This window comes from Artibeus jamaicensis, unplaced genomic scaffold (assembly GCF_021234435.1).
Source record: "Artibeus jamaicensis isolate MK-2021 breed Jamaican fruit bat unplaced genomic scaffold, CSHL_Jam_final contig_391, whole genome shotgun sequence".
Lineage (NCBI taxonomy): Eukaryota > Metazoa > Chordata > Mammalia > Chiroptera > Phyllostomidae > Artibeus > Artibeus jamaicensis.
The window spans coordinates 9,975,637-9,992,494 of NW_026521814.1; the positions used below are offsets into that span (position 1 = coordinate 9,975,637).

At 37.2% G+C, this 16,858-nt stretch overlaps 1 protein-coding gene across 2 annotated transcripts in view; it reads left to right on the forward strand.

The window, feature by feature from the left end:
- HAT1 (histone acetyltransferase 1) overlaps window positions 1-6,226 on the forward strand; it is a 45,708-nt gene extending 39,482 nt beyond the window's left edge. For both annotated transcript variants that reach the window (XM_037151291.2, XM_037151290.2), the window contains exon 11: window positions 5,942-6,226. In XM_037151291.2, coding sequence (XP_037007186.1) covers window positions 5,942-6,109 — 168 coding nt within the window. In that variant the 3' untranslated portion in view covers window positions 6,110-6,226. The remainder of the gene's footprint in view (window positions 1-5,941) is intronic.
- The last annotated feature ends 10,632 nt before the right edge of the window (window positions 6,227-16,858 follow it).

Genomic DNA, 16,858 nt, shown 5'->3' on the forward strand with positions numbered 1-16,858 from the left:
GAGTTGGGTTGATTTCTGGGCTCTCTGTTCTGTTCCATTGGTCTATGTGCCTGTTTTTATGCCAGTACCAGGCTGTTTTGATTACAGTGGCCTTGTAATACAGTTTGATATCAGGTATTGTGATCCCCCCTACTTTGTTCTTCTTTTTCAAAAGAGCAGCTGCTATTCGAGCTCGTTTATGGTTCCATATAAATTTTCGAAGTGTTTGTTCTATGTCTGTGAAATATGCCATTGGTACTTTAATAGGTATTGCATTGAATCTGTATATTGCTTTGGGTAGTATGGACATTTTGATAATGTTAATTCTTCCAATCCATGAACAAGGTATATGTTTCCATTTGTTTGTGTCTTCCTTGATTTCGTTCTTCAGGGCTGTGTAGTTTTCTGCATACAGGTTTTTTACCTCCTTGGTTAGGTTTATTCCCAGATATTTTATTTTTCTTTTTGCTATATCAGAATCAGTGTTATAATATCATGGGTTTATAATATTTGGGTTTGGAATCAGGAAACTCAGTTTTTTGTTTTTTTAATATATTTTCTTGATTATGCCATTACAGTTGTCCCATTTTCCCCCTTCATTTCCCTCCACCCTGCACACCCTCTCCCACATTCCCCTCCTTTACTTCATGTCCATGTGTCATAAGTTCTTTAGCTCCTACATTCCCACACTACTCTTGCCCTTCCCCTGCCTATTTTCTCCCCACCATCTATGCTACTTATTCCCTGTACCATCTCTCTGCCTTACGTCCTCCCGCTCCCCTGTTGCTAACCATCCATGTGATTTCCATTTCTATGGTTCCATTCCTGATCTAGCTGTCTGCTTAGTTTGCTTTTGTTTTAGGTGTGATTGTTAATAACTGAGTTTGCTATCTTTTTACTATTCATATTTTTTTATCTTTTTTTTCTTAGATCTAAGTCCCTTTAACATTTCACATAATAAGGGCTTGGTGATGATGAACTCCTTGAAGTTGACCATATCTGAGAAGCACTTTATCTGCCCTTCCATTCTAAATGAAAGCTTTGCTGGATAGAGCAGTCTTGGATGTAGGTCCTTGCCTTTCATGGTTTAGAATACTTCTTTCCAGCCCCTTCTTGCCTGTAAGGTCTCTTTGGAGAAATCAGCTGACAGTCTGATGGGAACTCCTTTGTAGGTGACTGTCCCCTTATCTCTTGCTGCTTCTAGGATTCTCTCCTTCATTTTAATCTTGGCTAATGTAATGATGATGTGCCTTGGTGTGTTCCTTTTTGGGTCCACCTTCTTTGGGACTCTCTGAGCTTCCTGGACTTCCTGGAAGTCTATTTCCTTTGCCAGGATGGGGAAGTTCTCCTTTATTATTTGTTCAAATAAGTTTTCCACTTGTTGCTGTTCCTCTTCCCCTTCTGGTACCCTATAATTCGGATGTTGGAGCATTTAAAGATGTCCTAGAGGTTCCTAACCCTCTCCTCATTTTTTCCAATTCTTGTTTCTTCATTCTTTTCTGGTTGGATGTTTCTTTCTTCCTTCTGGTCCACTCTATTGTTTTGAGCCCCAGTTTTCTTTCCATCACCATTGGTTCTCTGTGCATTTTCCTTCATTTCATTTAGTGTAGTCTTCATTTTTTCATCTAATTTGCGAGCAAAATCAACGAGTTCTGTGAGCATCCTGATCACCAGTGTTTTGAACTGTGCATCTGATAGGTTGGCTATCTCTTGGTTGCTTAGAAGTATTTGGCTCTGGAGCTGTGATCTGTTCTTCCATTTGAGCCATTTTTCTGGGGAGGAGGGTCAGGTCTCCCCTGTTATTCCTGAGGGGCGGAGCCTTAGGTGTTCACCAGGGCGGGGCAACCCAGTCACTGGGTTGTGACATTGTATGTGGGGGCAGGGTCAGAGAGGGGCGATGGCACTTGCTCAGCTCTCTGTCAGATTTCAGTCCCCTCTGCCGCTTCCCACAAGCAAATTGGGCCCTTCTGGTGCTAGTTCCTGGGTGTGTGGGCTTATGTACATTCTAGGACCCTGTGGGTCTCTCCAATGAACTCTCCTGTGAGGCTGGGAGCCTCTCCTGGCACCTCAGCCACCACCACAAGTGGTTTCAGTTGGTGCTTTTAGGCTTTATTTTTTGGCCCTGGATCCTTGAGTTGCATGGTCTGTCTCACTGCCCTTTTTTTTTGCCTGGTTTATCTGTGCACGAATGTGTGCCCTGGGTCAGCCAACTGCCTTGCGCACTTCATTTTCTCCCCACACCCAGTGCACTTCATTTTCTCCCCACACCCGGTGCTGCTAACCACCATCTCTTCCTGCTGGGACCTCTCTCCTCTGGCCACCGACTCTGCCCCCTCTTACTGGTCTGGACGAATGGATCATTGTCGGATTTCGGTACAGTTCAATTTTATGTCTGTTCTGGTTGTGTTTTGATTTCTAAATCTTTGTTGTCCTTAAATTTAGTTGTGCGAGGAGGTACAGTATTTCCACCTATGCCTCCATCTTGGCTGGAACAGGAAACTCAGTTTTGAGTCTAGTTCCACCTTTTACAGACTGTTGATAACTTAACATCTGTGTATTAGGCTCCTGTCCTATAAAATGGAAATGCAGAGCTCTACAGTGAGGAACTAACTACACAGAAAGAAATGCAACACTTTTATAGGGTGCATGTTTTTAAAGATTTTTTTGAGAAGTCTTTGGAATTTAAATGCTTACAACACCATTATCATTTTTTAAGTTCTTGAGAAAGAATCTCATCTGCATACTTCACAAAAGAGACTCCTTTCAGGAGATGGAAATTAAGGAAAATTTAGAGGTGGCAACAGTTCTAAACCATAAAGGAGTTAAGTTTTTGTTTTTGGAGGGAGAAAATTCTGAAGCTTTTAGAATGTCTATTCCAATCTTTTTTTTATTATTATTAAAGATTTTATTTATTTATCTTTAGAGGCGCGGGGGAAGGAGAGAGGGAGAAAAATATCAGTGTATGGTTGCCTCTCATGTATCCCCTGCTGGGAACTGGCCTACAACTCAGGCATGTGCCCTGACTGGGAATTGAACCACGATTGTTTGGTTCGTAGGCCCCCACTCAATCCACTGAGCTACACCAGCCAGGGCATCTATTCCAATCTTAATGAGTTCTTCCTTTTAGTATTTCACTTGTAATCCCAATGTATGGTACTTTGCTAGATAGAGGTGTTCCCCAAATCAGTCTTTTTAAGTTCTTTTTTGTACACATTTGTAAAAAGATTCATTTGAAATATACAAAGAGTATATAGTTTAAGGAATATTAAAGATTAACAAAAACTATTCCTCAAATTATTTTAAAATTGAACCATAGTTTACATGTTCATGAGGAACTTATGTATATAGTTGTATGTTTTTTCCATGAAGTTATTACAATTACTTTTTACTTACAGCTGTTGAATCTAATTCATATATTTACTGCCATACCAATTACAATTACAATAGAGATTTATTCTGACAACTATCAGAAAAAAAAGTGACAGAAGATATTGAAGGTTTTAAGGAAGGGGCAAATAAATTGGGAGAAGCCAGCTCCCTTAGATAGTTGAAAACAGCACTGGCTAGTTTTGAACCCTTGCAAACCAAAGGGTCAGTGGTTCAATTCCCAGTAAGGTCACATGCTTGTGTTGCAGGCCAGGTCCCCAGTGGGGGGTGCATGAGAGGCAACGACACACTGATGTTTCCCTCTCTTTCTGTTTCCCTTCCCTTTCTTTCTCTCTAATAATAAATAAATAAAACATTTAAAAAGCAGCGTAATAATTTAAAACATTAACAGTTACATGATCAGTTCTATAAATTATTTGGAACAGAACTGATAGTCGAAAAATATTTAACAATTTAATATGATTGGAAGCATCTTCAAGCAGTGGAGTTAGATTACCTAATAAATGTTACAACTGGTTAGTAATTTAGGAAAGTAGCTTATATTCCTATTACATAACACAATAACTTTTTTTTCTAATCCTCACCTGAAGACATACTTACTGATTTTAGAGAAAGTGGAAGGGTGGGAGAGAAATATCAATATGAGAAACATCATTCAGTTGCCTCTTGTACGAACTTGGACCAGAGACAAAACCTGCCACCCAGGCATGTGCCCTGATCAGGAATTGAACTGCAGCCATTTGGTTTATGGGGTTGATGCTCCAGCCAAATGAGCCACACCAGCCAAGGCATACCACAATTAGTTTTTTATGCTATTCTGTTTAGTTCCTGAACTGGTTTCTAAAGTTAGGTGCTCTTTTGTATGATGCAATCATACTACCTCTTGACACACACACCCCCACCAAAGAAAATCACTATTATAGCAGAAACAAAGGATTTATCATCCACATTATTGAAGAGTAAGAAATATACTGTCTTTCCTGGCCTTAGAACTATACATTTGAATTCTCATCAGTTCTCTAGAACTAATATTGAAAATGATTAGTGAATCGGCAACATTAACGTGACCTGGGAGCTTGTTAGAAATGCAGAATCTCACCCTACTCCAGACCTACTGAATCAGATCTGCGTTTTAACAAGGTCCCCCAGGGATCTGTGTGCACGTTCAAGTTTGAGAAGCACTTCTTTAGAGGGGCATCTTATATTAATGAAGTTATTTTTTTCTTTCTGATTATATAGTAGTAGCAACCTCATTTAATTGGCTCCACCAATTTAGATCCAATGTCAACCTAATTTTCTTGTAGTGTCAGATATCTTATTTCTTCAAGCATTATTGTCACTTTGTTTTAAAAGTGCATGATTATAAATTTAGCTTAAACATTGTGCTTTTGAAAGTAGTAATCATGATACATGTGCCCAGTATTCCAGAATTATTTGAGTTCCCTTTAAGGGATATTTATTTGTTTTTAGGATAGCTTTAAGATACTGTTTTTTACTTTTTAGGAGGTTTTTTGGCTTGTTTTGTTTTTCATCATTTGAAAGGCAGTTAGATATAGAAAATAAAACACAGACTTCCAACCAGATCATTAGGGGTCTGAATCCTGGCATTCTCAGCTTACCACCTCGAAGTTATTTATCCCCTGTATCCTTTCTTTCTTCATTTACCAATTGAAGAAAATTATAGCACCTATCTCATAAAGTTGTTAGGATTACAGAGTTAATAGATATAATTTCTGATCTCTATGTAAAGTGAGTTCTTTACTATAATATATACTCTAGTAAAAGAGGATTGATAGAGTAATCTAGAATAGTTGATCCTCCCTTGCAAAATGTGGCCTCTCATCCAGGAATCTTAGAGTCATTCTTCAGTTTTCTTTCCTCACATCACCCAGTGTTTTCTTCCAGGTCTCCTCCATTTCTGCTACTACTGCTACTGCTACTGGTCTAGGCTTTCATCATCTCTCACTTGAATTCTTTCAGTAGCTGCTAACTTGGTCCTCTAGTCTCATCCTTAGCATTACTGACAGTGTCCTGCTAAAAGTTAACAGCTCCCTACTACAAACTCCTTAGCATGGTGCTTTCCTTCTCAGTAAAACAGGGTGGGAGTTAATAAGATAGATATATCTGGATAGTACAGACTCAATAATGGTTAAAGTGGCAGTTTTGGTTTATCTTTATGAAACTCTTCCAACAATTAAATAGTGAAATGAAGAATAATAGTGCTTAATCTTAGTTGTTTTCAGTTAATGTACTTTATTTATTATTAAAGAAGTATTTGAGTATCTACACTGGCCAGCTATTTTTTATGCTTTGTAGAGAAGACTGTTAGTGATGTGCCTATATTTACCATTCATTGACACAATTTCCAGGTCTTCTGGTCCGCCCCTTTTAGAGGATTATAGTTCATGGTTAACTTTATGTTTAGACTTCCTTAAGAAGAAAACTGTATGGGACAAATTGGGGCATGTTCCTACCACTCTTATTTTTTACACTGGAGACAGTATGCTAAGAATATAAACATATTATAAACATATTAGCTTTCCTAGTCTAACCAATAATTGTGTTTGTTGCTTAGAAAAAGCAAAGAGATCTTGCTAAAATGAGAAAATGTCTCAGACCAGAAGAACTGACAAACCAGATGAACCAAATAGAAATAAGCATGCAACATGAACAGCTGGAAGAAAGCTTTCAAGAACTTGTGGAAGATTATCGACGTGTGATTGAACGCCTTGCTCAAGAGTAAAGACTAGACTGTACAGGAAGTCTGCAAATTTCTATACATTGTGTTGTGAAAAATATGATGGTTACTTTAATTTTAAAATCTTGTAACATTTACTTACATTAAAAGTTATCTATCTGACCTTTAGTTGAATATTTTCTTTTGGAGAGATTGTATATTTTAAAATACTGTTTAGAGTCTATGAACATATATTACATTTTTTAAAAAGATATAGCTTCTGAAGTACCACTGCAGTTGTTTCCCTTCTTAAACAGTATAATAAATGCTTAGTTGTGATATGTTAATGTGTGATATGATTCTTAAACACTTTTTCAGTCTTCTCATAAACTTTGTTTTAAGCTTTTACTATTCTTCTCACCCTTTGCTTCTAAGATTTTACATCAGACACCTCTAAAACACATTTAAGATATTTTTTTAGCAATCTTGTTTTTCCTATGTGATTTTTCTAAATAGAAATGTTCCTAGTATAGATTTGTTTTAATCAAACTCCTATCAACCACTTGTTGACAGAGAAGGGAAACTAGATACAGCCTAAAACCTAAATGTTTGGCATCAAATATCAATGGAAGATAATTTAGAACTTAGTTTTAGCATAAACATTTTATAAACAATAGTAATATAAGGTAAAGATAAAAATCAGCTTCTAAAAATCCAATTTACACATATTGAAATATATCAGGTATAAACTGAGGTGTGTATCTCTTGTGATTTGCTATAAGGTTACCAAGATGTTGAAGTCTAATAAGAAAAAAACCAAAGTAAAGGTAAATGGCTTAATGTAGTTACTTTATTTTTATTGGAGTATAAATTGCTTGATACAGAATAAAAGATTGGTGTTTATAATGTGTGCCAGTAAGGTTATTATATAATCTCAAAAATGAGATGTAACTTGTACTTCTTTTCTTACATCCTCACCTGAGGACATGCTCTTTGATTTTAGAGGGATGGGACAGTGGGGGTGGGGGGGGTTGGAGAGAAATTGTTGTGAGAGAGAAACATCAATCCATTGCTTCTCATACATGGCCTGACCAGAAATTGAACCTGCAACCTTTTTTAGTTCTCAGGACAATGCTCCAACCAACTGAGCCACACTGGCCAGGGCTGAACTTTACTTTTAAAATCTAATTTCTTCAGTGCTTAAGGCAAAATCCCAACTTGAACAAGTACCATCTTGTCCTTGTATCAGCTTCCCATCAGTAAAGTCTGTCAAACAGGATAAGCAGAGTAACTGGTACCCACTGGACACAAAGTAGCTGTGGCCAGCAGCATAGCAAGGACACTAAGCCATCCCCTCAAAAATTGTAGAAGTTCACAGAAATTTATATATAGGTAAGGCTTGTTGATTTCTGAGAAGGATATGTATATACACATGAATTTGTTATAGCTAGAATAAACTAGTCCCGGTAAAATCCTTCCTGAAACTACGAAAACAATTTGTTTTCCATCTAAACTAGCTAAATTTTCTATTTTTATTTGAATTTGGGAATTTATTTGAATTCCCCCAAAAGGGAATTTTTATTGAAAATTTACAACTGATACCTAAAGATGCACTCTGAGGTGAGAAAAATCTGTACTGTCTAAAAAAATTACCTTTCAACATACTTGTATGTAGAAACCAGTAAAAGCCAACATAATTTCTGTACTTTTTTCCAGCAACATTCTATGTTCAGTTCATGCATAAAGATCTGGTTTAGCATTAATCTTTGGAGCTTCAAAGGTTGTACCTTCATTTGGTGTTAGATAGGTAAAGTCTAGTAGTGAGATCTGCACCTTATGTAGAATAATTAAATACCAGGATAGATGTATGAAATACATCTAACCTTTGTATGAAACCCAACACAGCCACCCTCTAGTAGTAGCTTTCACGAAACCCTTTTATCATCCACATACAGTATCTACTATATTTACTACTGGCCTTAACCTTTTACACTGCCCTTCCCTCCTTTTCTTAAGTTTTACCCTGATGTCCAAATTGCATTTTCTGTACATGTAATAATCATGTTTCCCTCCTGAGCATCAGTTTTTTTCATACGTAAAATAAGGTAATACTAGAATGATCTCTGCACTCCCTCCCTGTTCTAAGATCTGCTTTTTTTTTACCACATCTTTTCTCCTGAACCTTTTATACTCGGATGTGGGTGTAGATGCAGTGTATGTTCATAATAAAGCATTTTTATAAATGACACAAAATTTATGGTTTATACATGAATTAGTTTGTGTGAGAGAGGGGGGAAAAAACTATGTCCCTGACTGCCTCCTAACTGCAGAGGCCCCAACTTACTGTACCAGAACCTTGTCTTTTCTGAAGATTGATCTGATCCATCACCGCCCTTGACCACTAGAAGAAAGTTGGCAGCAAAGCTTCCACCACCATAACAATGATCAGAACCATAGACCTTATAGTCAAATGATTTAATTCCTTAAATTTATTATTAAATTCTTTTGTTCAAATATAAAAGCCAATTTAACAATATTAAATGCTGATTAAATAAGGTACACTTATTTACTACATTATTTTAATAGACAACATTCTAATGTTGTCTAATAATAGACAACATTCAAGCCCTGGCTGGTGTAGCTCAGTGGACTGAGCACAAACTGCGAACCAAACGGTTGCTGGTTCAATTCAGTCACGGCACAGGCTTGTGATTCAGGGCTGGTCCCCAGTGGGGGCTACATGAGAGGCAACCACACATTGATGTTTCTCTCCCTCTTTCTCCTTCCCTTCCCCTCTAAAATTAAATAAATAAAAACCTTTAAAAAATAATAGACAACATTCAAATGAATTGTCTATGTATATTTTTGTATCTGTTAAATCATATCCTCAGATAAATTTCTGGGAAATGTGTTTACTGAATCAAAGGGTAGGACTATCTCTATGGTAAATATGCCATATTTTCCAGAATAGTTTGTAAATTCCTAATAGATACAAGTGTGTATAGTGGCTTTAGCAGAATTCCAAAGGCATGGAATGTTGCTTTTGTTGTTTTAATAGGTGTAAAATCTCAAATTTATATTCCTTTTGCTTATTGGGAAGTTTGAATATTTTTCCACGATTCAGTGAAATTCTTTCCCTGATACAGATTACCCATTTGATTTTTTAAACTTTGTCTTTTGGGATCTACACTCACTTTATAGATGGACAGTATCTTGCTTAAGGTTCTATGTATGAATTCCTCATAAAGCCAGGACTATAGGCTCCTGACTTCTTCACTCCATCTCATCTTCCATCACGTAGGACAAGCAAGTCTTAAGCATTCTGGCCCCCTAGACTCTTAATAAGAAGGGCTTTTCCCCTTCACCATCTAGAAAATAGTTCACTTGCATAACATTTACTCTAGTCACGAGACAAATGGGCAGTCACCAACTGCCGTCTTGTTTTTATGACCTTAGAGGAGCAGGTACAGGAAAAGGATGTTCGATTATGAAGACTGAAAGTATTTGTGCCTCACTTGAAGTATGGCTTGAAGCTCCTCATTTCCTCAACAGTTTCAGCTTTCAACATCTACAACTTTTCTGTTTCCATATTGGTTTACATCTTTATTGTAATGTACATTTCATTCTTGTATTCTGTGTTGCAGTGGAATTACACACTGTATTTAATTTATTCATTTACCTGGGCAGAGCTGTCTTTATATAATTTGTATGCACATAAAACAAAAAGGCAAAAGGGAATACAACTGCTGTTTCTTATATCTTGTGTATCTTTCAAAGATATATTCATAAATGAGCATATATACATATATCTTTAATATATACAAATGGTAACCTCCCACATATATTGTTCCCTTACTTGCTTTTTAAACTTAAAATCTTGAAAATCATTAGATCTTGTTCAATGGCTACATGGTATTCCATTGTATGGATATACCATAAGTTACTCTACCAGTTCCCTATTATTTAGGTGGTTTCCAATATTTTCCATTACAAACTGCTGCAGTGCATATTCTTGTATATGTGCTATGCGTAGATGAGTGAGAACAGCAGACCCTTGAACAACAGGGGTTAGTGAAGTCACCCACCCCCATACAATGAAATCCACATACATCTTAGGCCAGTCCTCTGCATATGCAGATTCCCAACTGTGGATCAGAAATACAGTTGACTTCTGACCTGTGCACATCCACTTAAACACAGAAATTTTAAATCTATGTATAAGTGGGCCCGCACAGCTCAATCCCGAGTTGTTCAAAGGTCAACTGTATACCTACAGATTAAAGCCCTAGAATCCAGGGTGAATGAAGCAAAATTATACCTAATTTTTTGTCAGATCAGCAAGAAATATATTTTCTGGTGTGCTGCAGCATTTTAGTAATTAGTTCATGTGTGCCATGAGATGAAAAAGGTTGAAAACCGCTGGTGTAGGAGAAATGTTTTTATTTCTAGGAGTCACATGTTTTCTCAAACATTTAGGAACAGAGTCATGACATCTGCAAGTTACATTCAAATGGTCCAGAAAAAAAGTGTGTAGGTGGGATATACATACACATACATACTTACATACATATACATAGACAAATTGAGAAATACACAGGAGAAAGCAAATGTGACCAAAAAAATTAAATGACTGAATCTAGGTGGAAGGTATTACAAGTGTTCACTATCATTCAACCTTCCTGCATGTTTTTATGTTTTTAAAATAAAAATTGGAAGGAAAAGATACTGCATATATGAAATAAAAACACTACTATGAAGAAGGAAAAGTCATGAATAAGAAAGAGCTCTTACAAATTTTAAATGATTTTTTTATTTCAAGCAGCAGAAACTTAATGTACGAAGTTGAAGAAGTTTCCCAGAACATCAAAAAGAGAAAGTATGAGAGGAGCGATAAATCAGTGGGGGAAATCTGATAGCCAGCGTATTTTCATTTCAGAGAAGAAAAGCAAACAGAAGGACATTACCAAAGAATGAGAAGATAATTACTCTGAAATGAAAAAATGAATCTTCAAATTAGAAGCGCTCGCTGAAGGCTGAGCAACATGAAATCATCATCACTAACGACCACTGAGTGCTTGCTACCCGCTAAGCACTTGCATCAGTCATCTCCGTTTTCACGGCCCTCTGACACGCACACGGTGTTACCAAGTGAGTGAGGTTATTTCGCCTCGGGTCACATAGTTAAGTGGCAGAGCTGGGATCTGAGCCCAGGCAGTATAATGCACTTGCATTCTTAAGCACTATACTACTTACCTAAAAAGATCCACATGTAGGCTAAATTATTAAATTTCAAAATACTGAGCATAAAATAAAGATTATAAATGCTTTCAGAGGGAAAAGCCTAGTAGAGGAGAGGGAATAGACTTCCCAGCCGTACTTCATGCTAAAAGACAATGGAACGATGTCCTCACAGCTCCGATGGAAAACTGTTTTGAACCGAGAATCCTATACCCAAACTATCAGTCAAGTGTGAGAGCAAAATAAAGGTGGTTTTGGAAATCTAAGAAAGCAGAAAACTTACTTCACACACATTCTGATCTGTTTTAGATCAGATCTGTAGATCTGTTTTAGCAGCATGAAGGTGAAATCAAAGAGCATAGTACAAGAAATATTAAAATAGATTCCAATAAAAAGAAATATGAGCATGGCAACTGAATTACATGTCTAAGTAACTGGTCCCATTAGAGTAGAAAATTATTAACTCCAGAAAAAAGTGCACAAGAAAGTCGGAGTCCAAATAAAGTAAACTACAGTCGGCATGGCTTTCAGAAATGACCAGAAACAAAGCAGTTCAAAGTATTTAAGTCTGGAGTCAGATTAGAAAAAGGTGGGATGGGAGACTCGCTTTTCATTGTAAATTGATTATTACTGAATTTTTTTACACTACTTGTTACTTTGAAATAAAATTTCATTTAATATTGTTCAGCAACTGTTAAGTTCCACATAATTGTCAAAAAATACAACTGTAAACCATAGACAAATTTTAAGTAAGTTTATCTGAAGCAAATTGTGCCTTTATACAGTGAGATTATACAACCTGACTTTCACAAGGCAGAACTCACCAAAAGAAAATATAGTGAAGAGCTTTCTTAAAAAAAAAGCAAGCCCTGACTGGTATGGCTCAGTGGATTGTGTGCCGGACTGCAAACCAAAAAAAGGTCACCAGGATTCTCAGGGCACATGACTGGGCACATACAGTTCGATTCTCAGGGCACATGCCTGGATTACAGGCCAGCTCCCCACTGAGGGGTGCTCGAGAGACAACCACACGCTGATGTTTCCCTCCCTCTCTTTCTACCTCCCTTCCCTTCTCTAAAAATAAATAAAATATTTTTTTAAAGTAATAATCATTTTCTTTGGAAACTGATTCTCAAAGGAATCATAGTTTACTTGGTTTGGCTACCCAAAACAAACTATCTCCACCTTTGACACCCTGGTTGTATGGATCAACAGACACTAACTGTAAAACCAAAGCTTTGAAAATTTTCATATCATAATTTGGGGGCTTTCCATTAACCCTGTGGAGAAATATAATGCAATAAAATGTAATGCCATTTCTTACGAATATCTGAAGAGCTATTGTGCATAAGTGCCACAAGACGTACCTTATAAATGTCTTGTAAAAAATATTTTTTTAAGACCTGCAATGTTATAATGTACACAGGAACAGGGGTGTACATTATAATGGAACAGGGGTGAATCTTGTCTCCTATGACCTTTCTGGACCTATCTTAAAATTGGAAGGGGTAGAGTTAGAGTTCGATTAGGTGATCTTTGAAGCCCTTTGCGTTCTTCAACTGTATTCTCTCTTCCAACTTAATAAGAGGCCAGTTGGAAAATGTGCTTTGGTTAGACTCTCAGTTCACCTGGATAGTTCTTTAGATTTTTAATTAATAATTTTGGCAGGTGAATCTGTGTGGAAGTCTTGGGCTGTACAGTTTATTTGCCTAGCTCTCTGAATCCCCTTTGTGAAGGCCGTGGGGCCACCACAGTGAAGCTTGTTTGCTGTCTGCTCCTAGAGCAGCTGCGGCTTTTCTTCCTTTATCCTTTATCAAGCAAAAGAAAACGCAGGGATGTTTGTGTGTGCTTCAGATGAGGAGAATGCTCTCCAGACAGGTTATTCTCTGGGCTAAAGTGGATGGGTGAGCACACAGGAGCTCGGCTCAATGGGAAGAGAGGTCGAGGCAGCATCTGCCCTCTTGATGGTTTCGACAGTTTCAGTTTTGAATATAAAATGTGTTGAGTGAGAGGCAAGAAGAAGTTAAGAAATGCACTACTGCTTAGTTTGTTAGCCAGTTTGGGGAGTGGAGGCGGAGAGTGGGAGGGGAGAAAGGGACATACAGCTGGGTTTCTTTTTCTATTATTAAATCCCTTCTTATTTCATAATCTCTACTTCAAGAGTCTTACTGCAGTGTATTTTGCATAACTGTAAGCGGACCAAGGAGTATTGTTTCATGCTGATGTACACAAAATATCAAAAATCATAAATATTTTCAACCTGACATTAATGGCCAAACTGCTTTCTCTACAAACTGGTCTCACACAATCTTAGAGGACCGTATATTTTTACTCAAACACACTAAGAATTAAACAGTAAACACAGAACCATAAATTCAGCCAAAGAATACGCAAAGATGGAAAAATACAAAAAGGTAACCAGAAATGAATCATCACTTCAGAAGGGAAAGAAAAAAAACCCAGTACAATCAGTAATATTACTGAAGGGTAGAAGCAATCAGAGAAGAAAAACGAGCAGAGTGAAGGCAAAGGGAAAAAAGGAGAATTCACAGTAGAGTACAATAAAGATGGGTGACATTGTGCACTACTGCCCTTTTGCATGTGGTTTGCCTAGTCTGCTTTTAGTCTATGTAGATATGTGACTGGTCATGCTAAAAATAAGTACCTTCCCTTAGAAAGTCCAGCAAATAGCATATGTGTAGAAAAAATATCTGGGTGAATATGCATTAACTTGTTAATAGTGGCTACCTGGAGAGAACTTTTCTGGAGGACTTCTACTTTCTGTATTATACATTTCAGTATTTTTTAATGTTTTTCAAGAGCACATTTTACATCCATGTGTAAACAGGAAAGAAAAACTGAAACACTTTAAAAATAATTCCAATAAAGACAGGAAGAGCATTTTCCTTTCTCTTTTACAAATGTGGATTGGAAAAGAGAAACATATGCTAAAGGAAACATATTTCCATTTCTATCACTTTCATCTTTACAGGAAGTGAAGATTAAACAGGTGCAATTTCCTGGGAACTTATATAATTAGAGTCCAGCATTTTTCTCGGTTCTCGGAAGGGATAGCCAGAATCTGTGACCCCTCACTCCTGGCATTGCTTCTGTGGGGCTTATAGTCTCAGGGGTATTTGGTTTTTCTCTATCGTCAATCTTGTGAGCACATTACTTTTAGCTTTCCAATTAGTTTCTTAATAACAAAAATAAAATCGTATCTCTTTGGAGCTAGACTAGGCACTTAAGTATTAATTGATTGGCTGATAGATCACTGAATTCTCTTGGAAACTTTTTGTCTTTCTTCCTTACTCTGAATGGATTCTTCATTACCCAGAAGTGTATAAGCAAGTGCTACTTTCCCAGGGATTACTAACTGGGAAGAGATGGCAGTTGCTAATGGTACACATGTTAATTTACATTTCATGGTGGCAAATGCACACTTTTGCTTTAATCCAACTTCCCTCTGAGCCAGTTCCAAGCAATGAGGTCGGGAAAGCCTTGTCCCTCAAGCCTGCACAGTTCCAAAGCCATCTCTGAGCAAAACAAGCAGTATTATCAGAAAACTTGGATGCATCAGTGTGTGAGTTCCGGAACCATCCATGTCTTCTTCCCTCTAGCTTTCCCATACCTCCCTCCTTTGATCCCTGCCAACCATTCCAGGTGGGCAACTGCTCCAACAGCAGATAGGTTGTTGCCGCAGCATGACTGCTGCTTACAATCTCCTTTTGAGCCAAGCAGATGAACCAGCTTGAAAAACATACGGGCCAGACTGGGCCTGAAAACAATTCCCTCGGCACAATGTTTTGGTCTTCACCTACAACTAAGTTAGCCCTGTTCTGGTCCCATTCCACTCTGCTTACCCTGACAGACTGCTCAGGACAGTGTGGCATGCTCTTTGCTGAGCCCATCTGGACTAGGTCTGAACATGGCTGTAGATCCTGAAATCTTCAGAATTTCACTGCAGGAGGAACTCGGGTAGGGCAATCTTGTTAGAAGGAAGTGGAACTTAAAGTTCACTTGCACAGGAATTATATGACTGAGAAAATGTCATTAGATAAATCCAAAATGAGACAGGCATGAGGGTCACATACAACTAAATACCCTGTCCCTCATCCGGGCTCCCTCTTGGCAACTGTAGATCAAGAAAAGGGCACACGCACGAGAAAAGATCCATGTGATTTCACAACTGCCTTGCCTATGGCATTACTTTTCCTCAAACAAACATGGAGCATTTACGCATGTTCTCTAAGGGTACCCCTAGATTAGCAGTAATGTATCCATTATTTTCTCAAACGACTGGTATCAGTTTCTCAAACGACTGGTATCAGAAATGACATTCTGCCAGCAAGCTGGCTAAAAGAGTGCCCTAGAAACTTTCTGCTTCAACAGACACTCTGTTGAAGCCAGACTCTATCTTTAGAGATGTCCAATCAGCTACTAAAAGGAGTCCCTGTTGTATGTGGAGATTATACTTATGAAGGACTCCTAGTTCCTGGAAAGCATGTTTATTTGACTTAAAAATGGAAATAAATAGAAGTCTTTCCTCATACTAAACTTGGACAAATTAGAAGGCAGGATTGGGAATACTCTTCTGATACTATAGAGTGAAATGCTGAGAAGTGACTCTGAAATCTAAACAAAAGGCTAACTTTTCTGATTCAGATGGCAAAACTGATGAGCAAGTTCAGAGTGAATGAGGCAGGATAACAGTCCCGCGGAAGATGTGCAGGTCCCAGGGCACCAGTTCACAGGCCACAGAACCTGCTCTGTGCCCAGTTAAACATACCACATTTTTTCTTAGTTTTACATGTTACATATAATGATTTTTTCTGTAGATATGTAAGCACCTTGGTCTTTATTAAATAGTCTATGTTTTTAAGTGTCTTACATTATAGGTAATCCTAATGAATATTTAAAATCTAAACTTGTGAAATGAGTCATAAAATGTGTTACAAAGCAAAATTTATTTTTAATTTTTAAAGGATTTCATTATCACATGATCCCCCTAGAACATTTTAAAAATATAAATTACAAATTCATGTATACATTACAAAAACTGATATAATTTAAATATTATCACAAACTATTTATAACTTTTGAAAAAGTTAAATGGCATAAGTCTATAATAAAATATCATTAAGTAGAGAGAGGAAGGTAAAACTAACTTCTCAAAAATAAAATATCAGAATTTATTTCTCCTTTATTTCTTTTATTAAAAAATACAGCTTAAAAAGATGCTAATAAGAGATGATCTTTTAAAAACCAAGGTAAAAGACCTAGAAAACAGTAACTAATCATTATTAATAAAAATAGTTTACTATTGAGGAAAGGATGTTTTGGACACAGAAACTGAAGGTACTAAGAAATTATTCTTTATTTCTTGAACCCTAGTTTTGGAAAATTATTCAGCTTTTTCTCAGGAACCCCCAAGTACAAAATCTGAAAACTGGAGGGAGTTCATATCAGTGAGATGCCACAATATAACTAACTTTCATTTCACAGGTGGGGAGATGTACAGTAGTGAGTCAGGAGTGGTTGGTTACTCCTCTAGATGAAAGAAGCATAATGCCCAGG